At 48.6% G+C, this 27,760-nt stretch overlaps 1 protein-coding gene across 3 annotated transcripts in view; it reads right to left on the bottom strand.

Moving 5' to 3' along the window:
- Positions 1-27,760, bottom strand: part of cfap43 (cilia and flagella associated protein 43) — a 293,334-nt gene that overhangs the window by 9,871 nt on the left and 255,703 nt on the right. For all 3 annotated transcript variants that reach the window (XM_068053204.1, XM_068053205.1, XM_068053206.1), the window contains 8 exons: positions 21,332-21,418; positions 20,338-20,426; positions 19,433-19,631; positions 14,799-14,911; positions 13,989-14,148; positions 10,599-10,763; positions 9,814-9,894; positions 490-643 (listed from right to left, as the gene is read on the bottom strand). In XM_068053204.1, coding sequence (XP_067909305.1) covers positions 490-643; positions 9,814-9,894; positions 10,599-10,763; positions 13,989-14,148; positions 14,799-14,911; positions 19,433-19,631; positions 20,338-20,426; positions 21,332-21,418 — 1,048 coding nt within the window. The remainder of the gene's footprint in view (positions 1-489; positions 644-9,813; positions 9,895-10,598; positions 10,764-13,988; positions 14,149-14,798; positions 14,912-19,432; positions 19,632-20,337; positions 20,427-21,331; positions 21,419-27,760) is intronic.

Raw genomic sequence — 27,760 nt, 5'->3', positions numbered from 1 at the left:
CTATGACTCCTCCCACTCTAATTACCACTTCCCACCTTGCCCCATATCCCTCCATTCTCTTCTCCCTCAATATTAAACAGTTTGATGGATCTTGCAAAATTGGCTGGCATGGTTGCACTTTAATTTGCTGTGCTATGATGCACGTCGAGACATTTCTGAAAGATGTGGTAAGGTTTTATAAATACCACTTCCCTTTCTAGTTCAGTTTGTCCTAGAAAAAAGACAGAAGGGGGCCATTCAGTCCATCGTACCTGTGCCAGCTATTTGAACGAGAAATCCAATTAGGCAGAGTCTGGTTCTTTTCCCTACAGCCCTGCAAATATTATCTTTTCAAGTAGACATCCAACTGCTCTGGAACCATGTGAATCTTCTACCTGTGTTGGAAGATGTGTGCACTTCACCTATGCTCAGTCACAAGCTACTTCAATGTGAACCCAAGTTTGTTTTCCCTAAGTTCTGCCGATCAACCACGCATTGCTATGAACTCACTGGTCATCTCCTGGATATTTTGCCTCTCGCAGACAGAGATGTGCTGTTCTTTCAACTGTTGATCAATCACCTTTATCTCCTGCTTCAGCTGTGTGATCTGCTTCTCCAGCTCTTTGATGGTCTCCTGTTTCTGTTTGGCAACTTTGCTGTGGAACTAAGCACAAAGTGATTCATAAAGTCAGACAATTATCAATTTCTCCTGAAGTCACTTGAGCAAACTTAGCCCTAGAAACCAGTCATAGAATCATGGAATGGTTTCAATGCAGAAGGAGCCCATCGTGTATGCTGGCTCCCTGCAACAGCAACTTGCCTAGTCACATTTCCCAGTCTTTTCCCTGTAACGCTGCAAATTTTCCCTCTTCAGATAATTATCCAGTTCTCTTATGAAGGCCTCGATTGAATCTGCCTCCACCGCACTCTCAGGCAGTGCATTTTAGATCCTAAATACTCTCTGTATAAAAACGTTTTTTCCACATGTCCTGTTGCTTCTTTTGCCAATAACCTAAATCGGTGTCCCTGGCTCTGGATCCTTCTGCAATGAGAACAGTTTTCCCCTATTGTTATAGACGGGAGAGATTATAGGGATGGCCATCCTTTTCATCTCTCAATTAACTGGAGACGGAGGGATTTTAAAAAAAAAAGTTCTAGCCCGAGTGCTTTAATCGTCAGGAACAGACAAATGACAGATTTTCTCATACGTTTTTTAAAAAAAGATAAATGTTTACTGCTAAGCGCCTGAATATATATGCAACTACACTCACTCTCTCATTACACACACACACTCTCAAGAAAAGATTGTGAATACACAAGCAGCATGCATTTATTTTTATTTTGAGATACAGCACTGAAACAGGCCCTTCGGCCCACCGAGTCTGTGCCGACCAACAACCACCCATTTATACTAACCCTACCACCTATTCTCATATTCCCTACCACCTACCTACACTAGGGGCAATTTACAATGGCCAATTTACCTATCAGCTGCAAGTCTTTGGCTGTGGGTGGAAACCGGAGCACCCGGCGGAAATCCACGCGGTCACAGGGAGAACTTGCAAACTCCACACAGGCAGTACTCAGAATCGAATCCAGGTCCCTGGAACTGTGAGGCTGCGGTGCTAACCACTGCGCCACTGTGTCTTATGATTTCAAGAGTTCTCTTAGAACTCTTGTTACACTTGCTTTTCCCAGGGGTGAAGACTTGAAACGGTGCAGGTCTGCAATCCTTTTTTGTCCACTGAAGAAAAGCTCTGGAGATTTAGGAGGATGGATTTGTTATCGTTTTAGGTTCATAGTGGCAGATGTCTCTTGTTACACCCCAGTCACGGTTCAATGGCAAAGCCCTGGTACAGTTCATAGAATCATAGAAAGTTTCAGGCACGGAAAGAGGCCACTTGACCCATTGTGTCTGTGCCGGCTGAAAAACGATCCACTTATTCCAATCCCACCTTCCAGCATTTGGTCCGTAGCCCTGCAGATTACGGTACTAGAGGTGCATATCCAGACTCCTGTTGAATGAGTTGAGGGTTTCTGCCTCAACCACCCTTTCTGGCAGTGAGTTCCAGACCCCGATCAGCCTCTGGGTGAAAAAGTTTTTCCTCATCTTCCCTCTAATTTTTCTACCAATCACTTTAAATCTATGCCCCCTTGTCACGCTAAGGTGAATAGACCCTTCACCTCCACTCTATCCAGGCCCCTCAAAATTTTGTACATTTCTATCAGATCTCCCCTCAGCCTTTTCTGTTCCAAGGAGAACAACCCCAGCATATCCAATCTTTCCTCATAGCTGCATTTTTCCAGTCCTGGCAACATTCTCATAAATCTCCACTGTACCTTCTCCAGTGCAATTACATCGTTTCTGAAATTAGGTGACCAGAACTGCACACAGTACTCAAGTTGTGGCCTAACCAATGATTTATACAGTTCCAGTAGGTGGAGTGATTCATTTTGGTAGGAAGAACATGGAGAGACAATATAAAATAAAGGGTACAATTCTAAATGGAGTGCAGGAGCAGAGGGACCTGGGTGTTTGTGTATAAATCATTGAAGGTGGCAGGACAGGTTGAGAGCACAGGTAATATAAGCATACAGTATCCGGGGCTTTATTAATTGGGGCATAGAGTACAAGAGCAAGGAGATTACACTGAACTTGTACAAGACACTAGTTAAGATACAGCTGGAGTATTGCATCCAGTTCTGGGCACCGCACTTTAGGAAGGATGATTCACAAGATTCACAAGAATGATTCCAGGGTGAGGAACTAAAATTATGAAGATAGATTGGAGAAGTTTAGGACTGTTTTCCTTGGAGAAGAGAAGGCTGAGAGGTGTTTTGATAGAGGTATTCAAAATCATGAGGGGTCTGGATAGAGTGCATAGGGAAAAACTGTTCCTACTTGTGAAAGGATAGAGAACGAGGGAACACAGATATAAAGTAATTGGAAAAAGAACACCATGAGGAAAAACTTCTTCACGCAGTGGGTGGTTAGGATCTGCAATACATTGCCTGAGAGTGTGATGGAGGCAGGTTCAAGCGAGGCTTTCAAAAGGGAGTTAGACTGTTATCTGAAAAGGAAGAATGTGCAGTGTTATTGGGAGAAGGCGATGGGAATGGCATTAGGTGAACTGCTCATTCGAAGGGCCGGTGCAGACACAATGGGTCGAATGGCCACCCTCTGTGCTGTAATAGATCTGTGATTCTGAGAGTGCTCAGGGCCAACTCGAGTCACTGCCTACATGTGGCTTAAAACTGGTGGTCTTAAGCAGGGTCTTTTCTCTTCATTAGCATAGATGTTTTCCCCTGCCTTTCATTGCACCAGCTTATTCGGGAGCAGAGAGTGCAAGCGAGTGAGCAGCTGGGAAGGTCAGTTTCAGCTTAAACTTAATTCCCTTTTGTTTTCGGCGGACCAAGGGGCTGCTGGGTAAGTAAAACCCTATATATTTGGGCCTTTTCTGAACCCGAGAAATTACACGGGTAGTGTCTCCCACCCGCCCTCCTCCTCTATCCAAAGAAAAAAGGACTCGGTGGTGTGTAGATAAGGTAAGGCTTTTTCTACTTTTTTTTTATCGTGTGATTGGTAAAAACTTTTTGTTCCTTTTTCATTTATTCTACGTTTCAGACTAAGTTAAGCTTAAGGTTAAAAATGGCAGGAGATCTCACACCCGTGTTAAGCTCCTCTTGCTCAATGTGGGAGCTCAGGGACACGGCTGATGTCCCTGACTCCTTCACGTGCAGGAAGTGTGTCCAGCTGCAGCTCTTGTTAGACCGTATGATGGCTCTGGAGCTGCGGATGGACTCACTTTGGAGCATCCGCGATGCTGAGGAGGTCGTGGATAGCACGTTTAGCGAATTGGTCACACCGCAGATTAGGATTGCTGAGGGAGAAAGGGAATAGGTGACCAAAAGGCAGAGAAAGAGCAGGAAGGCAGCGCAGGTGTCCCCTGCGGTCATCTCCCTCCACAACATGTATACCGTTTTGGATACTGTTGAGGGAGATGGCTCACCAGGGGAAGGCAGCAGTAGCCAGGTGCATGGCACCGTGGCTGGCTCTGCTGTTCAGAAGGGTGGCAAAAAGAGTGGAAGGGCTATAGTCATAGGGGATTCGATTGTAAGGGGAGTAGATGGGCGGTTCTGTGGTCGAAAACGAGACTCCCGAATGGTATGTTGCCTCCCAGGTGCACGAGTCAGGGATGTCTCAGATCGGCTGCAGAACATTCTGAAGGGGGAGGGTGAACAGCCAGTTGTTGTGCACATAGGCACCAATGATATAGGTAAAAAACGGGATGAGGTCCTACAAGCAGAATTTAGGGAGTTAGGAGCCAAGTTAAAAAGTAGGACCTCAGAGGTAGTAATCTCAGGATTGCTACCATTGCCACGTGATAGTCAGAGTAGAAATGAAAGAATAGTCAGGATGAATGCGTGGCTTGAGAGATGGTGCAGGAGGGAGGGGTTCAGATTTTTGGGACTGATTCTGGGGGAGGTGGGACTATTACAAATTGGACGGTCTACAACTGGGCCGGACTGGAACCAATGTCCTTGGGGGTGCTTTTGCTAACGCTGTTGGGGAGGGTTTAAACTAATGTGGCAGGGGGTTGGGAACCAAATGAGGAGGTCAGTGGACAGTAAGGAGGTAGTAACTAAAGCCTGTAAGGAACTAGATAATGAAGTCAGCGTGACTAAGGGAAAGAGTAGGCAGGGAGCAGATGATGAACGCAAAGGGACTGGTGGTCTGAGGTGCATTTGTTTTAATGCAAGAAGTGTAGTAGGTAAGGCAGATCAACTTAAGGGCTTGGATTAGTACCTGGGAGTATGATGTTATTGCTATTACTGAGACTTGGTTGAGGGAAGGGCATGATTGGCAACTAAATATCCCAGGATATCGATGCTTCAGGCGGGCTAGAGAGGGAGGTAAAAGGGGTGAAGGAGTTGCATTACTGGTCAAAGAGGATATCACAGCTGTGCTGAAGGAAGGCACTATGGAGGACTCGAGCTGTGAGGCAATATGGGCAGAACTCAGAAATAGGAAGGGTGCGGTAACAATGTTGGGGCTGTACTACAGGCCTCCCAACAGCGAGCGTGAGATAGAGGTACAAATATGTAAACAGATTATGGAAAGATGTAGGAGCAACAGGGTGGTGGTGATAGGAGATTTTAATTTTCCCAACAATGACTGGGATTCACTTAGTGTTAGACGTCTAGATGGAGCAGAAATTGTAAGGAGCATCCAGGAGGGTTTTCCAGAGCAGTATGTAAATAGTCCAACTCTGGAAGGGGCCATACTGGACCTGGTGTTGGAGAATGAGCCCGGCTGTTGAAGTTTCAGTAGGGGACTACTTTGGGAATAGTGATCACAATTCCGTAAGTTTTAGAATACTCATGGACAAAGACGAGAGTGGTCCTAAAGGAAGAGTGCTAAATTGGGGGAAGGCCAACTATAACCAAAATTCGGCAGGAGCTGGGGAATGTAGATTGGGAGCAGCTGTTTGAAGGTAAATCCACATTTGATATGTGGGAGGCTTTTAAAGAGAGGTTGATTAGCGTGCAGGAGAGACATGTTCCTGTGAAAATGAGGGATAGAAATGGCAAGATTAGGGAACCATGGATGACAGGTGAAATTGTGAGACTAGCTAAGAGGAAAAAGGAAACATACATAAGGTCTAGGCGGCTGAAGAAAGACGAAGCTTTGGAAGAATATCGGGAATGTAGGACCAATCTGAAACGAGGAATTAAGAGGGCTAAAAGGGGTCATGAAATATCTTTAGCAAACAGGGTTAAGGAAAATTCCAAAGCCTTTTATTCATATATAAGGAGCAAGAGGGTAACTAGAGAAAGGATTGGCCCACTCAAGGACAAAGGAGGAAAGTTATGCGTGGAGTCAGAGAAAATGGGTGAGATTCTAAACGAGTACTTTGCATCGGTATTCACTGAGGAGAGGGACATGACGGATGTTGAGGTTAGGGACAGATGTTTGATTACTCTCGGTCAAGTCGGCATAAGGAGGGAGGAAGTGTTGGGTATTCTAAAAGGCATTAAGGTGGACAAGTCCCCAGGTCCGGATGGGATCTATCCCAGGTTACTGAGGGAAGCGAGAGAGGAAATAGCTGGGGCCTTAACAGATATCTTTGCAGCATCCTTAAACACGGGTGAGGTCCCGGAGGACTGGAGAATTGCTAATGTTGTCCCCTTGTTTAAGAAGGGTAGCAGGGATAATCCAGGTAATTATAGACCGGTGAGCCTGACGTCAGTGGTAGGGAAGCTACTGGAGAAGATACTGAGGGATAGGATCTGTTCCCATTTGGAAGAAAATGGGTTTATCAGTGATAGGCAACATGGTTTTGTGCAGGGAAGGTCATGTCTTACCAACTTAATAGAATTCTTTGAGGAAGTGACAAAGTTGATTGATGAGGGAAGGGCTGTAGATGTCATATACATGGACTTCAGTAAGGCGTTTGATAAGGTTCCCCATGGTAGGCTGATGGAGAAATTGAAGTCGCATGGGGTCCAGGGTGTACTAGCTAGATGGATAAAGAACTGGCTGGGCAACAGGAGACAGAGAGTAGCAGTGGAAGGGAGTTTCTCAAAATGGAGACGTGTGACCAGTGGTGTTCCACAGGGATCCGTGCTGGGACCACTGTTGTTTGTGATATACATAAATGATTTGGAGGAAAGTATAGGTGGTCTGATTAGCAAGTTTGCAGACGACACTAAGATTGGTGGAGTAGCAGATAGTGAAGGGGACTGGCAGAGAATACAGCAGAATATAGATAGATTGGAGAGTTGGGCAGAGAAATGGCAGATGGAGTTCAATCAGGGCAAATGCGAGGTGATGCATTTTGGAAGATCCAATTCAAGAGTGAACTATACAGTAAATGGAAAAGTCCTGGGGAAAATTGATGTATAGAGAGATTTGGGTGTTCAGGTCCATTGTTCCCTGAAGGTGGCAACACAGGTAAATAGAGTGGTCAAGAAGGCATACGGCATGCTTTCCTTCATCGGACGGGGTATTGAGTACAAGAGTTGGCAGGTCATGTTACAGTTGTATAGGACTTTGGTTCGGCCACATTTGGAATACTGCGTGCAGTTCTGGTCGCCACATTACCAAAAGGATGTGGATGCTTTGGAGAGGGTGCAGAGGAGGTTCACTAGGATGTTGCCTGGTATGGAGGGCGCTAGCTATGAAGAGAGGTTGAGTAGATTAGGATTATTTTCATTAGAAAGGCGGAGGTTGAGGGGGGACCTGATTGAGGTGTACAAAATCATGAGAGGTATAGACAGGGTGGATAGCAAGAATCTTTTTCCCAGAGTGGAGGATTCAAATACTAGGGGTCACGAGTTCAAAGTGAGAGGGGAAAAGTTTAGGGGGGATATGCGTGGAAAGTTCTTTACGCAGAGGGTGGTGGGTGCCTGGAACGCATTGCCAGCGGAGGTGGTAGATGCGAACACGATAGCATCTTTTAAGATGTATCTAGACAGATACATGAATGGGCAGGAAGCAAAGAGATACAGACTCTTAGAAAATAGGCGACATGTTTAGGTAGAGGATCTGAATCGGTGCAGGCTTGGAGGGCCGAAGGGCCTGTTCCTGTGCTGTAATTTTCTTTGTCTGCTCAGAATGTGCCTTCTTGAAACTGCTCATCGGAAACCTAGTTTGTCATGTGACCAGAGCATCTCTTTCCATTGTCCTCGAATAGTTTCTGATGGTTAGGCCATTGTCGGACAATGGAGTTCGTGTATAACTCATCCACATACCATCTTGATCAAATAGAGCTTTCACACCTTTTTGGATTTTAAGTTTGGAGTCAAAGAGTCTGCAACATTATTGTGAACCCAGTTATTTTACCACATGAAGGGTCATTGCATTTTAATGACTTCGCCAAAACTTCACAATCACAGAATTGTTACACAGCAGAAGGAGGCCATTCGGCCCATTGTGTCTGCACTGGCTCTCCAGAACAGCAATTCACTCGTTCCATTCCCCTGCCTTCTCCCCATATCCCTGCACATTCCTCCTTCTAATATAATCGTCTAATTCCCTATGAATGCTTCAACTGAACCTGCCTCCACCACATTCGCAGGCAGTACATTCCAGATCTTAACCACTCACTGCATGAAAATATTTTTCCTCATGTCACAATTGCTTCTCTTACCTATTACTTTAAATCTGTGCCGTCTCATTCTCGATCCTTTCACGAGTGGCAACAGTTTCTCCCTATCTACTCTCCAGACCCCTCATGATTTTGAATACTTCTATCAAATCTGCTCTCGCTCTTCTCTTCTCCAAGAAGAACATGTTTATTTGTTGGGAACTACACATGCACTTTGGAATGGATGGGATTACTCATTTTGTGTGGACTGATGGCCATTATATAGAATGGATAAGATAGAAACAGGCTATTTGACCCATCAGCTCCGTGCTGGTACTTTTACTCCACACAATCCTCTCACTGCTTTCTCTCACCTTATTAACATATCCTATTTCTTTCTCCCTCTTGTATATCTAGCTTCCTCTTAAATACATCAGTGCTATTCACGTCAACCACTCCTTGTGGTAGCAAGTTCCACATTGTCACCACTCTCTGGTAAAGAATTGTCTCAAATTCCCTATTGGATTTATTTGTGACTATCTTATATTTATAGCCCCTAGTTTTGGACTCAACCACAATTGGAAGCATCTTCTCGATATCTACTTTATCAAACCCCTTCATAACCTGAAAGCCACTGATTCGGTCAACCTTCGGCCTGTTCGGTTTTTCCTGCTAGGTACGACCTCTTAGTTCTGGTATCAGCTTTGGGTGAAAGTGTTTCCTTCAGTGATGATGAAAATTGAGGAGCTGGTCAGAGGCCAGGGAGACCTATCCCATTAGGGGCTTGCTATTTATAACTCCGTCGTTTAGGGGCTTGCTATTTGTAACTTTTTTTTTATTCATTCAGGGATGTGGGCATCGCTGGCTCGGTCAGCATTTATTGCCCATCCCTAATTGCCCTTGAGAAGGTGGTGGTGAGCTGCCTTCTTGAACCGCTGCAGTCCATGTGGGGTAGGTCACAGTGCTGTTAGGGAGGGAGTTCCAGGATTTTGACCCAGCGACAGTGAAGGAACAGCGATATAGTTCCAAGTCAGGATGGTGTGTGACTTGGAGGGGAACTTGCAGGTGGTGATGTTCCCATGCATTTGCTGCCCTTGTCCTTCTAGTTGGTAGAGGTCACGGGTTTGGAAGGTGCTGTCTAAGGAGCCTAGGTGCATTGCATCTTGTAGATGGTACACACTGCTGCCACTGTGCGTCGGTGGTGGAGGGAGTGAATGTTTGTGGATGGGGTGCCAATCAAGCGGGCTGCTTTGTCCTGGATGGTGTCAAGCTTCTTGAGTGTTGTTGGAGCTGCATCCATCCAGGCAAGTGGAGAGTATTCCATCACACTCCTGACTTGTGCCTTGTAGATGGTGGACAGGCTTTGGGGAGTCAGGAGGTGAGTTACTCGCCGCAGGATTCCTAGCCTCCGACTCCGTTGTTTAGGGGCTTGCTATTTGCGACTCCGCTGTTTAGGGGCTTGCTATTTGCGACTCCGCTGTTTAGGGGCTTGCTATTTGCGACTCCGCTGTTTAGGGGCTTGCTATTTGCGACTCCGCTGTTTAGGGGCTTGCTATTTGTGATTCCGTTGCTTCCTCTATTTTTGTTTGAAGTTATTCTCTGAATGCTCAACCAGAGAATGTTAAGAGGGTTTAGGAATCAGTGCCCCCACTCCTTCTGGAGTCTTGTGAAACTGCCTTTGGTCTTAACTACCCCGCGAGAGATTGCCTAAGTAGATTTAATATAGATATTTAGTATCAATTACCTGCTCCTGACCTTTGATTGAACGCTCCATTCCCATAATGTGTGCGTTGATTTGAGTCTCATAATGAGTCTCTCTTAGATACTAGGAAAGAATAAAACAGGCAGCAATAGTCATGCAGAAGAAAAACACCCAGCCCTGAGCATCTTGTTCACTGATGTCTCCTGCACCCGTTAGCAAATGGATGTGTTATCCTCTCACAGAGATAGAACTGTCACATTTTCTCCCTTTCCTTCCGTGTTGGTCATTTTCCTGTAAGAGCATAGCTGAGAGAGTGGGCCCTGTGTCCAGATGCCCCATTGGGATCAGGCAGCTACTGCTCAGCAATTTTGGCTGCTCAAGTAGAATTTTCCCGTCCGATCAGACTCGAACTCCAGTCCCCGGGGGCTCCCTGTCGGGAGAGATTTCCCAGTCCCCGGGGGCTCCCTGTCGGGAGAGATTTCCCAGTCCCCGGGGGCTCCCCGTTGGGAGAGATTTCCCAGTCCCCGGGGGCTCCCCGTCGGGAGGGTTTCCCCAGTCCCCGGGGGCTCCCCGTCGGGAGAGATTTCCCAGTCCCCGGGGGCTCCCCGTCGGGAGGGTTTCCCCAGTCCCCGGGGGCTCCCCGTCGGGAGGGTTTCCCCAGTCCCCGGGGGCTCCCCGTCGGGAGAGATTCCCCAGTCCCCGGGGGCTCCCCGTCGGGAGAGATTCCCCAGTCCCCGGGGGCTCCCCATCGGGAGGGTTTCCCCAGTCCCCAGGAACTCCCTTTCTGTCAGTTGGCTGAGTTTCCCTGGAATGAAGTCAGACATTACCATTTGTGCTTGTTTGGTGATCCTCAGTTTTAGGATGTCCCGGATCTTGTTATGCAAGTCGTCCATTTGCATCAGCATCTTCTGGCACTCCCACTCCACCTGAACAATTTTTTTCCTGAAGTCCTTGCACTCCACCATACTGGCCACTTTCTTTTCTCCTAATGCCTAAATACCGACAAATAAACAGCAATCAGACACCAATCCCAGCAACAATATTTAAACAGATTACCAAGTATAAATGAGGGACCACCTGGCCCATCTCATTAATCCCTCCCTCCCCAGCACAGCCCACCCGTCTCTTTGAGCACTTGCCTACCAGAAGCCTATTCCTCTGTTGTCACCAATCCTGACCCTGTCTTATCTAAACTTGTCCCTGGGCCCCGCATCCAGACGCCCCATTGGGATCAGGCAGCTACTGCACAGGCATTTTGGCTGCTCAAGTAGAATTTTCCCATCAGGTCAGACTCGAACTCCAGTCCCGGGGGCTCCCCGTCGGGTGCGTTTCCCCAGTCCCCGGGGGCTCCCCGTCGGGAGGGTTTCCCCAGTCCCCGGGGGCTCCCCGTCGGGAGGGTTTCCCCAGTCCCCGGGGGCTCCCCGTCGGGAATGTTTCCCCAGTCCCCGGGGGCTCCCCGTCGGGAATGTTTCCCCAGTCCCCGGGGGCTCCCCGTCGGGAATGTTTCCCCAGTCCCCGGGGGCCCCCCGTCGAGAAAGTTTCCCCAGTCCCCGGGGGCTCCCCGTCGGGAGCGTCTCCCCAGTCCCCGGGGGCTCCCCGTCGGGAGCGTCTCCCCAGTCCCCGGGGGCGCCCCGTCGGGAGCGTCTCCCCAGTCCCCGGGGGCGCCCCGTCGGGAATGTCTCCCCAGTCCCCGGGGGCGCCCCCGTCGAGAAAGTTTCCCCAGTCCCCGGGGGCTCCCCGTCGGGAGGGTTTCCCCAGTCCTCGGGGGCTCCCTGTCGGGAAAGTTTCCCCAGTTGGATAAGGGTCACAGTTTCATTTAAAATAGTTTTCAGAATTAATTTTTTTCATTCTACAAGGTCCCCTCTTTGCCTCCTTTCCAGGCCTAGGAATCCAAAGTTGTCCCCAACTCAGTCCTTCTCTGCACTGCCTCCAGAGCTTGGATAGTTTGGCTTAAAAAATTACTAAAACGAATTTCCCAACAGAAGCAGAAGTTTGGGGGTAAATTTGTCTTGGAGGTGGGGGAGGGGGGGTGGTGGAGGGGGTAGCGAATCAACTGCCCAATGAAGTGAAAGAAAATCGGGCAAAGTAAAATGGGCTGCAGATAGGTTATTGGCTGTTTTGCTCCGCCGCCAGACCTCACCCCCATTGTCTTGATTCTCGTTGGGGAGGGGTAAATTTAGATTCTGTACAGAGAAACCCAGCATCAGATCCTCAGCAGGCAGCCTTGCAAACAAGAGAATCGATTAAAATGGTTAATCCCTGCTTCAATCAGTTACGCCAAACATCACTCCACAGTGGGAGGGCTAGTTACAGCCGGGAGCTGGTCACTCCGTGTGACCAAGGGCCGTACAAGAAAATAAATATACTTAGGGCGGCATAGTGGTGCAGTGGCTAGCACCGCAGCCTCACAGCTCCAGGGACCTGGGTTCGATTCCGGGTACTACCTGTGTGGAGTTTGCAAGTTCTCCCTGTGTCTGCGTGGGTTTTCTCCGGGTGCTCCGGTTTCCTCCCACAAGCCAAAAGACTTGTAGGTTGATAGGTAAATTGGCCATTATAAATTGTCACTAGTATAGGTAGGTGGTAGGGAAATGTAGGGACAGGTGGGGATGTTTGGTAGGAATATGCGATTAGTGTAGGATTAGTATAAATGGGTGGTTGGTGTTCGGCACAGACTCGGTGGGCCGAAGGGCCTGTTTCAGTGCTGTATCTCTAATCTAATCTAATCTAAAATAAAAAATGTATAAATGGTAACTCCCAGAAACACACACTGAGCTAATGTGATGTCATTTTTGGCCACCAGGAAGTTAGAACCAAAGAAACTTACAGGTCAGGGGGAGGACATTCGGTCCATCGTTCCTGTGCCAGCTTTTTGCTAGAGCAGTTGTGCTCAGTCCCACAACCCTACTTTTTGTCCATAACTTTGTAAGTTCCTCACTCTTAAATCCCTGTCCTAAATCCCTTTTAAAATTATTTCTGGAATCAGCTTCCACCACCTCTTCCAGGCCGAGCATTCCAGATCCTGACAACTCTGAGTGAAAACATTTCTCCTCATCTCCCCTCGAGAATGATTTTGAATCTATGATCTCTAGTTACTGACCCACTCACCGGAGGGAATAGTTTTTTCTCTCTCTACTCTATCAAAACCTCTCATCATCTTGGACACCTCTATTAGGTCAACTCTTAAACTTCTCTGTTCCAAGGAGAACAGTCCGAACTTTGCCAACCTCTCCTCATAACCGAAGTCCCTCATCACTGGTAACATCCTGATAAACATCCTCTGTTCTCTTTCTAAGACCTTTCCATCTTTCCTGGTGTGCTGCCCAGATTGTCTACTTACTCCAGCTGAGGCCTAACCAGTGATTTATAAACGTTTGAGGATTATATTTCCACTGAAACCGGGACAAGATTCTGAGTAACGGTTGGATGATTTAATAATAAGATTTGATCATATTTTGGGGTACGTTTAATCTTTACTTTATAGAAGAAATAGATAGAGAAAAACTATTCCCTCCTGTGGGGAGTCCAGAACAAGGGGGCATAACCTTAAAAGTAGATCCAGGCTGTTCAGGGGTGATGTCAGGAAGCACTTCTTCACACAAAGGGGAGTGGAAATCTGGAACTCTCTCCCCAAAAAGCTGCTGAGGCTGGAGGTCAATTGAAAATTTCAAAACTGAGATTGATAGATTTTTGTTGGATAAGGATTAAAAGTTACAGAACCAACGTGGGTAGATGGAGTTAAGATAGAGATTAACCAGGATCTCATTGAATGGCAGAAACAGCTTGAAGGGCTGAATGGTCTCTCGTTCATATGATTGCCTCCTCGGTAATGTCACTGTGGCTGATTGGTTGGGTACATAGACTGCGCACAGCTATGCCAACAACCAGCCAGCAGAGGCATCAGGGAGCAGCTTTTCATTCCCTATCCCTCACCCGAGCTGGATAATATTGCAGGTTTCTTTCAGATTGTAATGCAGCTGTGGCACAGATCACAGTCTAAGTATACTGGGACTCGAACCAGCACTGAACCTCCTAGTTTTACTGCATCTTAAGGATCCTATAAATCATAGCAATTTGGCTGTTCTGGATCATGAATCTGGGCTCTAATCTACTGATGCTGTGTCTCTCAGAATGTGGGACACAGTCTGCCAGTTCTTTTTAAACTCGTTTTCCATAGCAGAGCAAAATTGAAATAGGTCTGTCAATTTGCTGGTCCTTACCTGAATGGTGCTGTTCAGATCCTCCACGACCCCCTTGTGCAGGAGGATGGAGTTGGAATAGTCAGGGATGAAGTCGTTGTTCAGCACCTCCACTTGGCCTTGTTTAAACACAAGTTGGACCATCAGATTGAGCTGGAACTGAGACTTGATCTCTCGCAGACTGTTCATGGGGCGAGGGGTAGAGAGAGCACAACTTTAAAGCTTGGCATCATTATCAAAGGTTTTATTAGAAAGCTTACCTACTTCAAGGAACTTCCCCCACAAAAAAAGGACTTGCACTTCTATAGCGCCTTTCATCACCTCAGAATGTCTCAAAGTGCTTTTCAGCCAATGAAATACTTCTGAAGCATAGTCACAGTTGTAATGTAGGAAATACAGCAGCTAATTTGCACACTGCAAGATCCCACAAACAGCAATGCGATAATTACCCAAATAATCTGTTTTCAGTGATGTTGGTGAAAGATCAATATTGGCCCTAGGGCACTGGGGAGACTCCCTGCTCTTCAAATAGTAGCCATGGGATCTTCCACACCCACCTGAGAAAGCTGATGGGGCCTCAGATTAACATCTCTTTCTAAAGTTAGCACCTCTGACAGTATAACACTCTCAATAATACACTGCAGTGTCATTCTACATTATGGTTCAAGTCTCTAGAGAGGGGCTTGAACCCATGATCTCCTGACTCAGAAGTGAGGGTGTCAGTCCAAAGTTAGAGTAGATGGTCAGGAGAACTTTTGTGGAAACGCTCCTCTCCCTCGCCCCCGCCCCCCCCCCCCCCCTCCAATGCGCTTAATGGAAAGCAGGACTGACTTGTTGAGCTCTTGGGTAAAGTTGTTGATGAGTTGCCCACTATAGTCATCCTCTTCCATCCTCTTTTGAAAGAAAGTCTGCATCTCCGCCAGGGTCACGGCCTTCAGTTTCACCTGAAAAAGGAGCAGAGAGAATGAGTGTCAATAGGGCAACAAGATCAAGCTACACAGACTGCACAGAACACAGGAGAGTCTGGGAGATGCTACACAAGGGCCTAAGGCTTGTATAGAAAGGTGTATGCCAATGCCTCTTGATCAGGAGCAACTGCTTGTGCTACGCCTTTGATCCACTGGTCCTGTATTGGTGCCAGCCAGGCAGGTAGGGCATTGTCAAGCCTTTGTCAGTCAGGGATTACTCTGTGTCATCTGGACATTATAGTACCTTCCGTATGACCGACAGGGACCTGAACAGTTGACAGCACAGGCCGGCAGAGTGAGTCTCATTTACTACAATCAAGCATTTCCCGTGTGGATCTCATCTCTCCTGTGCTTTTCTTCAGTTTGCAAAGCCACAATCCAACATCTGTGGACCAGCAGCAGTGATAAATGGGCTGGTGATCCTATTTAGAACAGCTAGGAAAAATGGGGAGCTGTGAATTAGCAGGAGGCACTGCAAGGAAGGAAGGAGGCCATTCAGCTGCTCCAGCCTGTTCGGCATTCAGCCAGATCATGGCTGATCTGTATCTTAACTCCATCCACTTGCCTTGGTTCTGTAACTCTTAATACGCTCACTCAACAAAAATCTGCCTTTTATTTTTATTCGTTCCTGGGATGTGGGCGTCACTGACATTTATTACCCATCCCGAATTGCCCTTGAGAAGGTGGGGGTGAGCTGCCTTCTTGAACCGTTGCAGTCCATGTGGGATAGATACACCCACAGTGCTGTTAGGAAGGGAGTTCCAGGATTTTGACCCAGTGACAGTGAAGGAACGGTGATATAGTTCCAAGTCAGAATGGTGTGTGACTTGGAGGAGAACTTGCAGGTGGTGATGTTCCCATGCATCTGCTGCTCTTGTCCTTCGAGGTGGTGGAGGTCACGGGTTTGGAAGGTGCTGTCTAAGGAGCCTTGGTGCGTTGCTGCAGTGCCTTTTGTAGGTGGTACACACTGCTGCCACTGTGCGTCGGTGGTGGATGGAGTGAATGTTTGTAGATGGGGTGCCAATCAAGTGGGCTGCTTTGTCCTGGATGGTGTCGAACTTCTTGAGTGTTGGAGCTGCACTCATCCAGGCTTTGGGGAGTCAGCAGGTGAGTTACTTGCCGCAGGATTCCTAGTCTCCGACCTGCTCTTGTAGCCACGGTATTTATATGGCTACTCCAGTTTAGTTTTTGGTCAATGGTAACCCCCGGGATGTTGATAGTGGGGGATTCAGCGATGGTAATGCCTTTGAATGTCAAGGGGAGATGGTTAGATTCTCTCTTGTTGGAGATGGTCATTGCCTGGCACTTGTGTGGCGCGAATGTTACTTGCCACTTATCAGCCAAGCCTGGATATTGACCAGGTCTTGCTGCATTTCTACACGGACTGCTTCAGTATCTGAGGAGTCACGAATGGTGCTGAACATTGTGCAATCATCAGCGAACATCCCCACTTCTGACCTTATGATTGAAGGAAGGTTATTAATGAAGCAGCTGAAGATGGTTGGGCCTAGGACACTACCCTGAGGAACTCCTGCAGTGACGTCCTGGAGCTCAGATGACCGACCTCCAACAACCACAACCATCGTCCTTTGCGCTAGGTACGACTCCAATCAGCAGAGACTGTTCCCCCTGATTCCCATTGACTCCAGTTTTGCAAGGGCTCCTCGATGCCATACTCGGTCAAATGCTGCCTTGCTGTCAAGGGCAGTCACTCTCCCCTCACCTCGAGTTCAGCTCTTTTGTCCATGTTTGAACCAAGTCTGGAATGCATTCAGGAGCTGAGTGGCCCTGGCGGAACCCAAACTGAGCTTCACTGAGCAGGTTATTGTTAAGCAAGTGCCGCTTGATAGCACTGTCAACGATACCATCCATCACTTTACTGATGATTGAGAGTGGATGATGGGGTGGTAATTTGCTGTGTTGGACTTGTCCTGCTTTTTGTGTACAGGACATACCTGGGCAATTTTCCACATTGCAGGGTAGATGTCAGTGTTGTAGCTGTACTGGAACAGCTTGGCTAGGGGCGCGGCAAGTTCTGGAGCACAGATCTTCAGTACTATTGCTGGAATATTGTCAGGACCCATAGTCTTTTCAGTATCCAGTGCCTTCAGTTATTTCTTGATATCACGTGGAGTGAATTGAATTGGCTGAAGTCTGGCATCTATGATGCTGGGGACTTCAGGAGGAGGCCAAGATGAATCATCAACTTGGCACTTCTGGCTGAAGTTTGTTGTAAATGCTTCAGCCTTATCTTTTGCACTGATGTGCTGGGCTCCCCCATCATTGAGGATGGGGATATTTGTGGAGCCACCTCCTCCAGTTAGTTGTTTAATTGTCCACCACCATTCACGGCTGGATGTGGCAGGACTGCAGAGCTTAGATCTGATCCGTTGCTTATGGGATCGCTTAGCTCTGTCTATCGCATGCTGCTAACGCAGTTTGGCATGCAAGTAGTCTCGAGTTGTAGCTTCACCAGGTTGGTACCTAATTTTGAGGTATGCCTGGCACTGCTCCTGGCATGCCCTCCTGCACTCTTCATTGAACCAGGGTTGGTCTCCTGGCTTGATGGTAATGGTAGAGTGGGGGATATGCTGGACCATGAGGTTACAGATTGTGGTCGAGTACAATTCTGCTGCTGCTGATGGCCCACAGAGCCTCATGGACGCCCAGTTTTGCATTGCTAGATCTGTTCAAAATCTATCCCATTTAGCACAGTGGTAGTGCCTCACAACACGATGGAGGGTATCCTCAATGTGCAGGCGGGACTTCATCTCCACAAGGACTGTGCGGTGGTCACTCCTACCAATACTGTCAAGGACAGATGCATCTGCAACAGGCAGATTGTTGAGGACAAATATATTTTTCCCTCTTGTTGGTTCCCTCACCACCTGCCACAGACTCAGTCTAGCAGCTATGTCCTTTAGGACTCGGCCAGCTCGGTTAGTAGTGGTGCTACCGAAACACTCTTGGTGATGGACATTGAAGTCCCCCACCCAGAGTACATTCTGCGCCCTTGCCACCCTCAGTGCTTCCTCCAAGTGGTGTTCAACATGGAGGAGTACTGATTCATCAGCTGAGGGAGGGCAGTAGGTGGTAATCAGCAGGAGGTTTCCTTGCCCATGTTTGACCTGATGCCATGAAATTTCATGGGGTCTGGAGTCAATGTTGAGGACTCACAGGGCAACTCCCTCCAGACTGGAGACCACTGTGCAGCCAACTCTGCTGCCAGTGGGACAGGACATACCCGGGGATGGGGATGGCAGTGTCTGGGGCATTGTCTGTAAGGTATGATTCTGTGAGTATGACTATGTCAGGATGTTGCTTGACTAGTCTGTGGGACAGCTCTCCCAACTTTGGGACAAGCCTCCAGATGTTAGTAAGGAGGACATTGCAGGGTCGACAGGGCTGGGTTTGCCATTGTCATTTCAGTGCCTAGGTTGATGCAAGGTGGTCTGTCCGGTTTCGTTCCTTAATGACTTTGTAGCGGTTAGATACAACTGAGTGGCTTGCTAGACCATTTCAGAGAGCATGTAAGAGTCAACTACATTGTTGTGGGTCTGGAGTCACATGTAGGCCAGACCAGGTAAGGACAGCAGATTTCCTTCCCTAAAGGACATTAGTGAACCAGATGGGTTTTTACAACAATCGACAATGGTTTCATGGCTGTCATTAGACTAGCTTTTTTTAAATTCCAGATTTTTATTAATTGAATGCAAATTCCAGCTTCTGCTGTGGTGGGATTTGAACCCATAGCCCCAGAACAATAACCTATACCTCTGGGTTACTAGTCCAGTGACAATACCACTATGCTACGACTTCCTCCTCAGTCTTATAATTTCCCCAGCCTCACAAGCTTTCCCAGATTTCCACTACCCTTTGTGTGAAGAAGTGCTTCCTGACAACATGCCTGAACAACCTGGCTCTAATTTTAAGGTTCGGCCCGCTTGTTCTGGACTCCCCAACCGGAGGAAGTAGTTTCTCTCTATCTACTCGAATCCTTTTATAATTTTAAACACCTCAATTAGATCACCCCTTGATCTTCTATATTCAAGGGAATACTGTTTGCCATTGGTACAGTGTGCAGCTGACACAGTTATCTGTTGGATGAGCTGCCCGCCTGCTTTGGAGCTCTCACTGGGAGTTCAGTGTAGAGGTGTGAAAAGGAAACTGGACCCAAGTCCGACTGCTGGACCCGGAAGTCTGACCCCACCGGACCCGAACCCGACACGTCGACGGGACCCGTCGGGGTTGAGTTGGGTGGCAGGCCTTTACATCAGTACATGGGTCAAGGCCTTCTACCCGACTTGACCCCGACAGGATTCGATGGCATGTGTCGGGGTCGGGTTGGGTTGGCCTTCCGGGTCTAGCAGTTGGACTTGGGTCGGGTTTCCTTTGCACACCTCTAGGTCAGTGAACCAAGCTGGAATATTTGTCACCAGATTCAAACTGGACAAAACCATCAGTAGCTGAACCAAACCCACACAGCATCTCCTTCACCTGATGTTCACTCTCTATTTTCTTCCGTCTAGTGTCACAGAGCCGATTCCACACGCCTGGGTCCAGGTTCTCAGGCTTTGAGTTAGCTGAATCTAACTCCTCCATGGCAGCCAGGAAGTTGGCATGCCCTTCATCCGCTGACTGCAATTGGTCATCAAAAGGGTTGGCTGTTGCCACTTGGATCCTTTTCATTTGAACCCTAAACACAGCAAACGAAATATACTTTAGGTCCCAGATTAACGGGTGTAAATGGCAGGTCCCGCCCACCGAGAGCTGCACTCCCACAGGGAGCAGGACCCGCATAGAGTGGGACCACTCCCACAGGGAGCAGGACTCACATAGAGTGGGACCACTCCCACAGGGAGCAGGACTCACATAGAGTGGGACCACTCCCACAGGGAGCAGGACTCACATAGAGTGGGACCACTCCCACAGGGAGCAGGACCCGCATAGAGTGGGACCACTCCCACAGGGAGCAGGACCCGCATAGAGTGGGACCACTCCCACAGGGAGCAGGACCCGCATAGAGTGGGACCACTCCCACAGGGAGCAGGACCCGCATAGAGTGGGACCACTCCCACAGGGAGCAGGACCCGCATAGAGTGGGACCACTCCCACAGGGAGCAGGACTCACATAGAATGGGACCACTCCCACAGGGAGCAGGACCCACATAGAGTGGGACCACTCCCACAGGGAGCAGGACCCACATAGAGTGGGACCACTCCCACAGGGAGCGGGATTCAGCGAGAGCAAGACTCTCACAAAGACCAAGACCCCCCCTCCCCAACGCAATGTGCTAATATGCAGTGTGCGGTCGGAGTTGGTAATGGAGTGAGCTGCCTGGTCCGGACGTGGTATGTGTGGTACTCACTTGGCGGTGTTGCGGTGGGTGGGAAGCACTCACTTGGGTCTGCGTTTGTAGAGTTTGTAGAGTTGGTCCACCACTGCAGCAGGGACATCAAAAAATTCTTTCCTGAATCCACGGTCCAGGAGCTGAGGACAAAACACATCTTGTGTTAGAAAGTAATGGGAAAATGTAGACCAGGCTAGGGGCATGTCAGGGTAGAACAAAGAACAGTACAGCACAGGAACAGGCCATTCGGCCCTCCAAGCCTGCGCCGATCTTGATGCCTGCCTAAACTAAAACCCTCTGCACTTCCGGGGTCCGTATCCCTCTTCTATTCCCTTCCTATTCATATATTTGTCAAGAAGTCTCTTAAACGTCATTATCGTACCTGCTTCCACCACCTCCCCCGGCAGCAGGTTCCAGGCACTCACCACCCTCTGTGTAAAGAACTTGCCTTGCACATCCCCTCGAAACTTTGCCCCTCGCACCTTAAACCTATGTCCCCTAGTAACTGACTCTTCCACCCTGGGAAAAAGCTTCTGACTATCCACTCTGTCCATGCCGCTTATAACTTTGTAAACCTCTATCATGTCGCCACTCCACCTCCATTGTTCCAGTAAAAACAATCCGAGTTTATCCAACCTCTCCTCATAGCTAATGCCCTCCAGACCAGGCAACATCCTGGTAAACCTCTTCTGCACCCTCTCTAAAGCCTCCACGTCCTTCTGGTAGTGTGGCGACCAGAATTGCACACAATATTCTAAGTAGGCCGGGGAGCTTCCTGACCTCTCAAACAGAATCCCCCTAATCCCAGCATTGTGTACCCCCTAATCCCAGCATTTTGTAAACCCCTAATCCCAGCATTGTGTACCCCCCTAATACCAGCATTGTATATCCTCCTAATCCCAGCACTGCGTACCCCCTAATCCCAGCATTGTGTACCCGCCAGACCCAGTGATGTCCACTCCCTAATCCCAGTGTTATGTACTCCTTAAACCCATGGCTGTCCACCCCCAAATCCCAGCGAGACAAGAAAAACTAAACATTTTACTCTGTCTTCAGCCACAAGATCATCGTAGGCCTCTCGGAATCGCTCCACCATTGTCTTTGTATCCTGAATCATCTGAGCCCTCTGAACCTGTCATGGAGAAAGGGAACAGAGAGTCACTGCTGGGAAAGGTCATGCAGGCACTTGGAGAAGTTCACTTAACCGACATGAGTCCCTGTCCTCTCACAGACACATGCTTCTTAGACATTATTTATCCATCTTGTGATGCGATACACCTGTCAGCTCAGTGATAGTTCAGCATAAGGCCATTTGCAGAGCACCTGGGTTAGTTCCCCAGTCCCACAGGGCAGGGCATCTGCAGTAGGGCCCAGTCCCACAGGGCAGGGCACCTGGGTTAGGGCCCAGTCCCACAGGGCAGGGCCCCTGGAGTAGGGCCCAGTCCCACAGGGCGAGGCACCAAGCACAAAGTTGATCGAATTTTTTGAGGAGGTTACATATAGGATAGATGAGGGTAGCTCAGTTGATGTGGTCTACATGGATTTTAGTAATGCTTTTGACAAGGTCCCACATGGCAGCCTGGTCAGAAAAGTAAAAGCCCATGAGATACAGGGGAATGTGGATCCAAAATTGGCTCAGTGACAGGAAACAAAGGCAGTGTGGTTGATGGTGAGGAGGATAGCTGGAGGCTGCAGGAAGATATCAATGGACTGGTCAGGTGGGTAGAAAAGTGGCAAATGGAATTCAGCCTGGAGATGTGCGAGGTAATGCATTTGGGGAGGTCAAACAAGGCAAATGAATACACAATTAATGGGAGAAAACTGAGAGGTGCCGAGGAAGTGGGACTTTGGAGTGAATCCCTGAAGGTAGCAGCACAGGTTGATAAAGTGGTTAAGAAGGCATATGGAATCCTTTATATAAAAGCAAAATACTGCGGATGCTGGAAATCTGAAACAAAAACAAGAAATGCTGGAATCACTCAGCAGCTCTGGCAGCATCTGTGGAAAGAGAAGCAGAGTTAACGTTTCGGGTCAGTGGCCCTTCTTCGGAACTCCTTTCCTTTATTAGCCAAGGTATAGAATACAGGAGCAGGGAGGTTATGCTGGAACTGTATAAATCATTGGTTAGGCCACAACTTGAGTACAGTGTGCAGTTCTGGTCACCGCATTACAGAAAGGATATAATTGCACGAGAGAGGGTACAGAGGAGATTTACGAGGATGTTGCCAGGACTGGAAAAATGCAGCTATGAAGAAAGATTGGATAGGCTGCAGTTGTTCTCCTTGGAACAGAGAAGGCTGAGGGGAGATTTGATTGAAATGTACAAAATTGAAGGGGCCTGGATAAAGTAGATGGGAAGGGCCTATTTACCTTAGCAGAGAGGTCAGTGATGAAGGGGCATAGATTTAAAGTGATTGGGTGAAAACCTTTTCCACATCTCTGTTCTAATCCTTCTACCAAAGGGTGGCGGGGGTCTGAAACTCACTGCCTGAAAGGTAGTAGAGACAGAAACACTCATCTCATTTGAAAGGTGCCTGGATATGCACCTGAAGTGCTGTAACCTGCAGGGCAACAAACCAAATGCTGGCAGGTGGATTAGGCTGGGTGGCTTTATTTTTCCAGCCAGCACAGAAACGATGGTCTAGTATCCTCTTTCTGTGCTGTAAACTTTGTATGATTCTATAAGGTCCAGTCTCACAGGGCAGGGCACCTGGAGTAAGTTTAAAAGAGCAGTGGCAGCGGGAAGGAGTGATACTGAGTGGGACCGGCACAGTTTAAAAGAGCAGTGGCAGTGGGAAGGAGTGATACTGAGTGGGACCGGCACAGTTTAAAAGAGCAGTGGCAGTGGGAAGGAGTGATACTGAGTGGGACCGGCACAGTTTAAAAGAGCAGTGGCAGCAGGAAGGAGTGATACTGAGTGGGACCGGCACAGTTTAAAAGAGCAGTGGCAGTGGGAAGGAGTGATACTGAGTGGGACCGGCACAGTTTAAAAGTGCAGCGGCAGTGGGAAGGAGTGATACTGAGTGGGACCGGCACAGTTTAAAAGTGCAGCGGCAGTGGGAAGGAGTGATACTGAGTGAGACCGGCACAGTTTAAAAGTGCAGCGGCAGTGGGAAGGAGTGATACTGAGTGGGACCGGCACAGTTTAAAAGTGCAGCGGCAGTGGGAAGGAGTGATACTGAGTGGGACCAGCACAGTTTAAAAGAGCAGCGGCAGTGGGAAGGAGTGATACTGAGTGGAACGAGTGATACTGAGTGGGACCGGCACAGTTTAAAAGAGCAGTGGCAGTGGGAAGGAGTGATACTGAGTGGAACGAGTGATACTGAGTGGGACCAGCACAGTTTAAAAGAGCAATGGCAGCGGGAAGGAGTGATACTGAGTGGGACCAGCACAGTTTAAAAGAGCAATGGCAGCGGGAAGGAGTGATACTGAGTGAGACCGGCACAGTTTAAAAGAGCAATGGCAGCGGGAAGGAGTGATACTGAGTGGGACCGGCACAGTTTAAAAGAGCAATGGCAGCAGGAAGGAGTGATACTGAGTGGGACCGGCACAGTTTAAAAGAGCAATGGCAGCAGGAAGGAGTGATACTGAGTGGGACCGGCACAGTTTAAAAGAGCAATGGCAGCAGGAAGGAGTGATACTGAGTGGGACCGGCACAGTTTAAAAGAGCAATGGCAGCAGGAAGGTGTGATACTGAGTGGGACCGGCACAGTTTAAGAGAGCAGCGGCAGTGGGAACGAGTGATACTGAGTGGAACGAGTGATACTGAGTGGAACGAGTGATACTGAGTGGGACCGGCACAGTTTAAAAGAGCAGTGGCAGCAGGAAGGAGTGATACTGAGTGGGACCGGCACAGTTTAAGAGAGCAATGGCAGCAGGAAGGAGTGATACTGAGTGGGACCGGCACAGTTTAAGAGAGCAATGGCAGCAGGAAGGAGTGATACTGAGTGGAACGAGTGATACTGAGTGGGACCGGCACAGTTTAAAAGAGCAATGGCAGCAGGAAGGAGTGATACTGAGTGGGACCGGCACAGTTTAAAAGAGCAATGGCAGCAGGAAGGAGTGATACTGAGTGGGACCGGCACAGTTTAAAAGAGCAATGGCAGCAGGAAGGAGTGATACTGAGTGGGACCGGCACAGTTTAAAAGAGCAATGGCAGCAGGAAGGAATGATACTGAGTGGGACCGGCACAGTTTAAAAGAGCAATGGCAGCAGGAAGGAGTGATACTGAGTGGGACCGGCACAGTTTAAGAGAGCAGAAGCAGCAGGAAGGAGTGATACTGAGTGGAGCCGGCACAGTTTAAAAGAGCAATGGCAGCAGGAAGGAGTGATACTGAGTGGGACCGGCACAGTTTAAGAGAGCAGAAGCAGCAGGAAGGAGTGATACTGAGTGGAGCCGGCACAGTTTAAAAGAGCAGCGGCAGTGGGAAGGAGCGAGACTGAGTGGGACCGGCACAGTTTAAGAGAGCAGCGGCAGCAGGAAGGAGTGATACTGAGTGGAACCGGCACAGTTTAAAAGAGCAGCGGCAGTGGGAAGGAGCGAGACTGAGTGGAACGAGTGATACTGAGTGGGACCAGCACAGTTTAAAAGAGCAATGGCAGCGGGAAGGAGTGATACTGAGTGGGACCGGCACAGTTTAAGAGAGCAGAAGCAGCAGGAAGGAGTGATACTGAGTGGAACCGGCACAGTTTAAAAGAGCAGCGGCAGTGGGAAGGAGCGAGACTGAGTGGAACGAGTGATACTGAGTGAGACCGGCACAGTTTAAGAGAGCAGCGGCAGCGGGAAGGAGTGATACTGAGTGGGACCGGCACAGTTTAAAAGAGCAGTGGCAGCGGGAAGGAGTGATACTGAGTGGGACCGGCACAGTTTAAAAGAGCAGTGGCAGCGGGAAGGAGTGATACTGAGTGGGACCGGCACAGTTTAAAAGAGCAGTGGCAGCGGGAAGGAGTGATACTGAGTGAGACCGGCACAGTTTAAGAGAGCAGAAGCAGCAGGAAGGAGTGATACTGAGTGGAACCGGCACAGTTTAAAAGAGCAGCGGCAGTGGGAAGGAGCGAGACTGAGTGGAACGAGTGATACTGAGTGAGACCGGCACAGTTTAAGAGAGCAGCGGCAGCGGGAAGGAGTGATACTGAGTGGGACCGGCACAGTTTAAAAGAGCAGTGGCAGCGGGAAGGAGTGATACTGAGTGGGACCGGCACAGTTTAAAAGAGCAGTGGCAGCGGGAAGGAGTGATACTGAGTGGGACCGGCACAGTTTAAAAGAGCAGTGGCAGTGGGAAGGAGTGATACTGAGTGGGACCGGCACAGTTTAAGAGCAGTGGCAGCAGGAAGGAGTGATACTGAGTGGGACCGGCACAGTTTAAAAGAGCAATGGCAGCAGGAAGGAGTGATACTGAGTGGGACCGGCACAGTTTAAAAGAGCAATGGCAGCAGGAAGGAGTGATACTGAGTGGGACCGGCACAGTTTAAAAGAGCAATGGCAGCGGGAAGGAGTGATACTGAGTGGGACCGGCACAGTTTAAAAGAGCAATGGCAGCGGGAAGGAGTGATACTGAGTGGGACCGGCACAGTTTAAAAGAGCAATGGCAGCGGGAAGGAGTGATACTGAGTGGAACGAGTGATACTGAGTGGAACCGGCACAGTTTAAAAGAGCAGCGGCAGCGGGAAGGAGTGATACTGAGTGGGACCGGCGCAGGGAGCGGAGAGCAGTCGGACCTGTGTGTGAGCAGTCCAGGTACGTGGAGTTTTTAAAAAAAAAAGTCAACAGTGACATCACAGGAAAGCTGCAAGGTGTTTGGTTGGTGAGTAACTGCTGTTAGGGAATAGCTCTTAATAACTAAATAACCTTAGTAACTTAGGTAAGAAAGGTCTACAGTTTATTTTCATATATAATAACTCGTATTTTTTAGGGAGTTCTGTGGTAATGAGGACCCTAGAGTAATTGACATTATATATTTAGCATCTTCCAAAAGGTTTAATTTAAAGGGTTAAGTCATGGCAGGAGAGCTCAAAGCCGTGGTGTGCTCCTCGTGTTCTATGCGGGAAGCCAGAAACAATTCCAGTGCCCGGGACCAGCATGTGTGCAGGAAGTGTCTCCAGCTACAGCTCCTGGAAGCCCGGGTTTCAGAGCTGGAGCGGCGGCTGGGGACATTGTGGAGCATCCGCAAGACAGAGAGTATCATGGATAGCACGTATAGAGAGGTGGTCACACCGCAGGCTCAGACTCCACAGGCAGTAAGGGAATGGGTGACCACTTGGCAGAGCAAGAGGACTAGGCAGGCAGTGCAGGAATCTCCAGTGGCTATTCCCCTGCAAAACAGGTATACTACTTTGGATACTGTTGGAGGGAATGGCCTCTCAGGGGAAAGCAGCAACAGCCCAATTTGTTGCACCACAGTTGGCTCTGCTGCACAGGGGAGGAGTAAAAAGTGTGGGAATGCAATAGTTACAGGGAATTCAATTGTAAGGGGAATAGATAGGCATTTTTGTGGCCACAAAAGAGACTCCACGATGGTATGTTGCCTCCCTGGTGCTAGGGTCAAGGATGTCTCAGAGCGGTTACAGGACATTCTGAAGGGGGAGGGTGAACAGCCAGTGGTCGTGGTACACATTGGTACAAACGGCATAGGTTAAAAAAAAAATGATGAGGTCCTAAAAGCAGAATATAGGGAGCTAGGAAGTAAGTTTAAAAAGTAGGACCTCAAAGGTAGTGATTTCAGGATTACTACCAGTGCCACGTGCTAGCCAGAGTAGAAATAACAGGATATATCGGATGAATATGTGGCTGAAGAGATGGTGTGAGGGGGAGGATTTTAGATTCCTGGGGCATTGGGACTGGTTCTGGGGGAGGTGCACAGGGGAGGAGCGACCAGTACAAACTGGACGGGTTACACCTGGGCAGGACCGGGACTGATGTCCTAGGGGGAGTATTTGCTACAGTGGTTGGAGAGGGTTTAAACTAAAATGGCAGGGGGATGGGAACCTTTGCAAGGTGTCAGAGGAGGGGGCATCAAAGACAAGAACAAAAGACAGTAAGGGGAATAAGAAAAGTGATAGGCAGAGAAATCAAGGGCCTGAATCAAACAGGGCCACAGTGAAAAATAGTGGGAAGGGGACAAGTAATGTTAAAAAGACGAGGCTTAAGGCTTTGTGCCTTAACGCGTGGAGCATTCACAATAAAGTGGATGAATTAATCGCGCAAATAGATGTAAACGGGTATGATATAGTCGGGAATACGGAGACATGGCTGCAAGGTGACCAGGGATGGGAAATGAACATCCAGGGGAATTCAGTGTTTAGGAAGGACAGACAAAAAGCTAAAGGCAGTGGAGATGCATTGCTGGTTTAAGAGGAAATTAACGCAATAGTGAGGAAGGATATTAGCTCTGACGATGTGGAATCTGTATGGGTAGAGCTGAGAAACCCTATGGGGCAAAAAACATCAGTGGGGATTGTATATAAACCCCCAAAC

The sequence above is a fragment of the Heterodontus francisci genome, chromosome 20 (genome assembly GCF_036365525.1).
Source record: "Heterodontus francisci isolate sHetFra1 chromosome 20, sHetFra1.hap1, whole genome shotgun sequence".
Lineage (NCBI taxonomy): Eukaryota > Metazoa > Chordata > Chondrichthyes > Heterodontiformes > Heterodontidae > Heterodontus > Heterodontus francisci.
The sequence above is the reverse complement of the archived record's forward strand: the minus strand, read 5'-3'. Positions and strand labels throughout refer to the sequence as shown.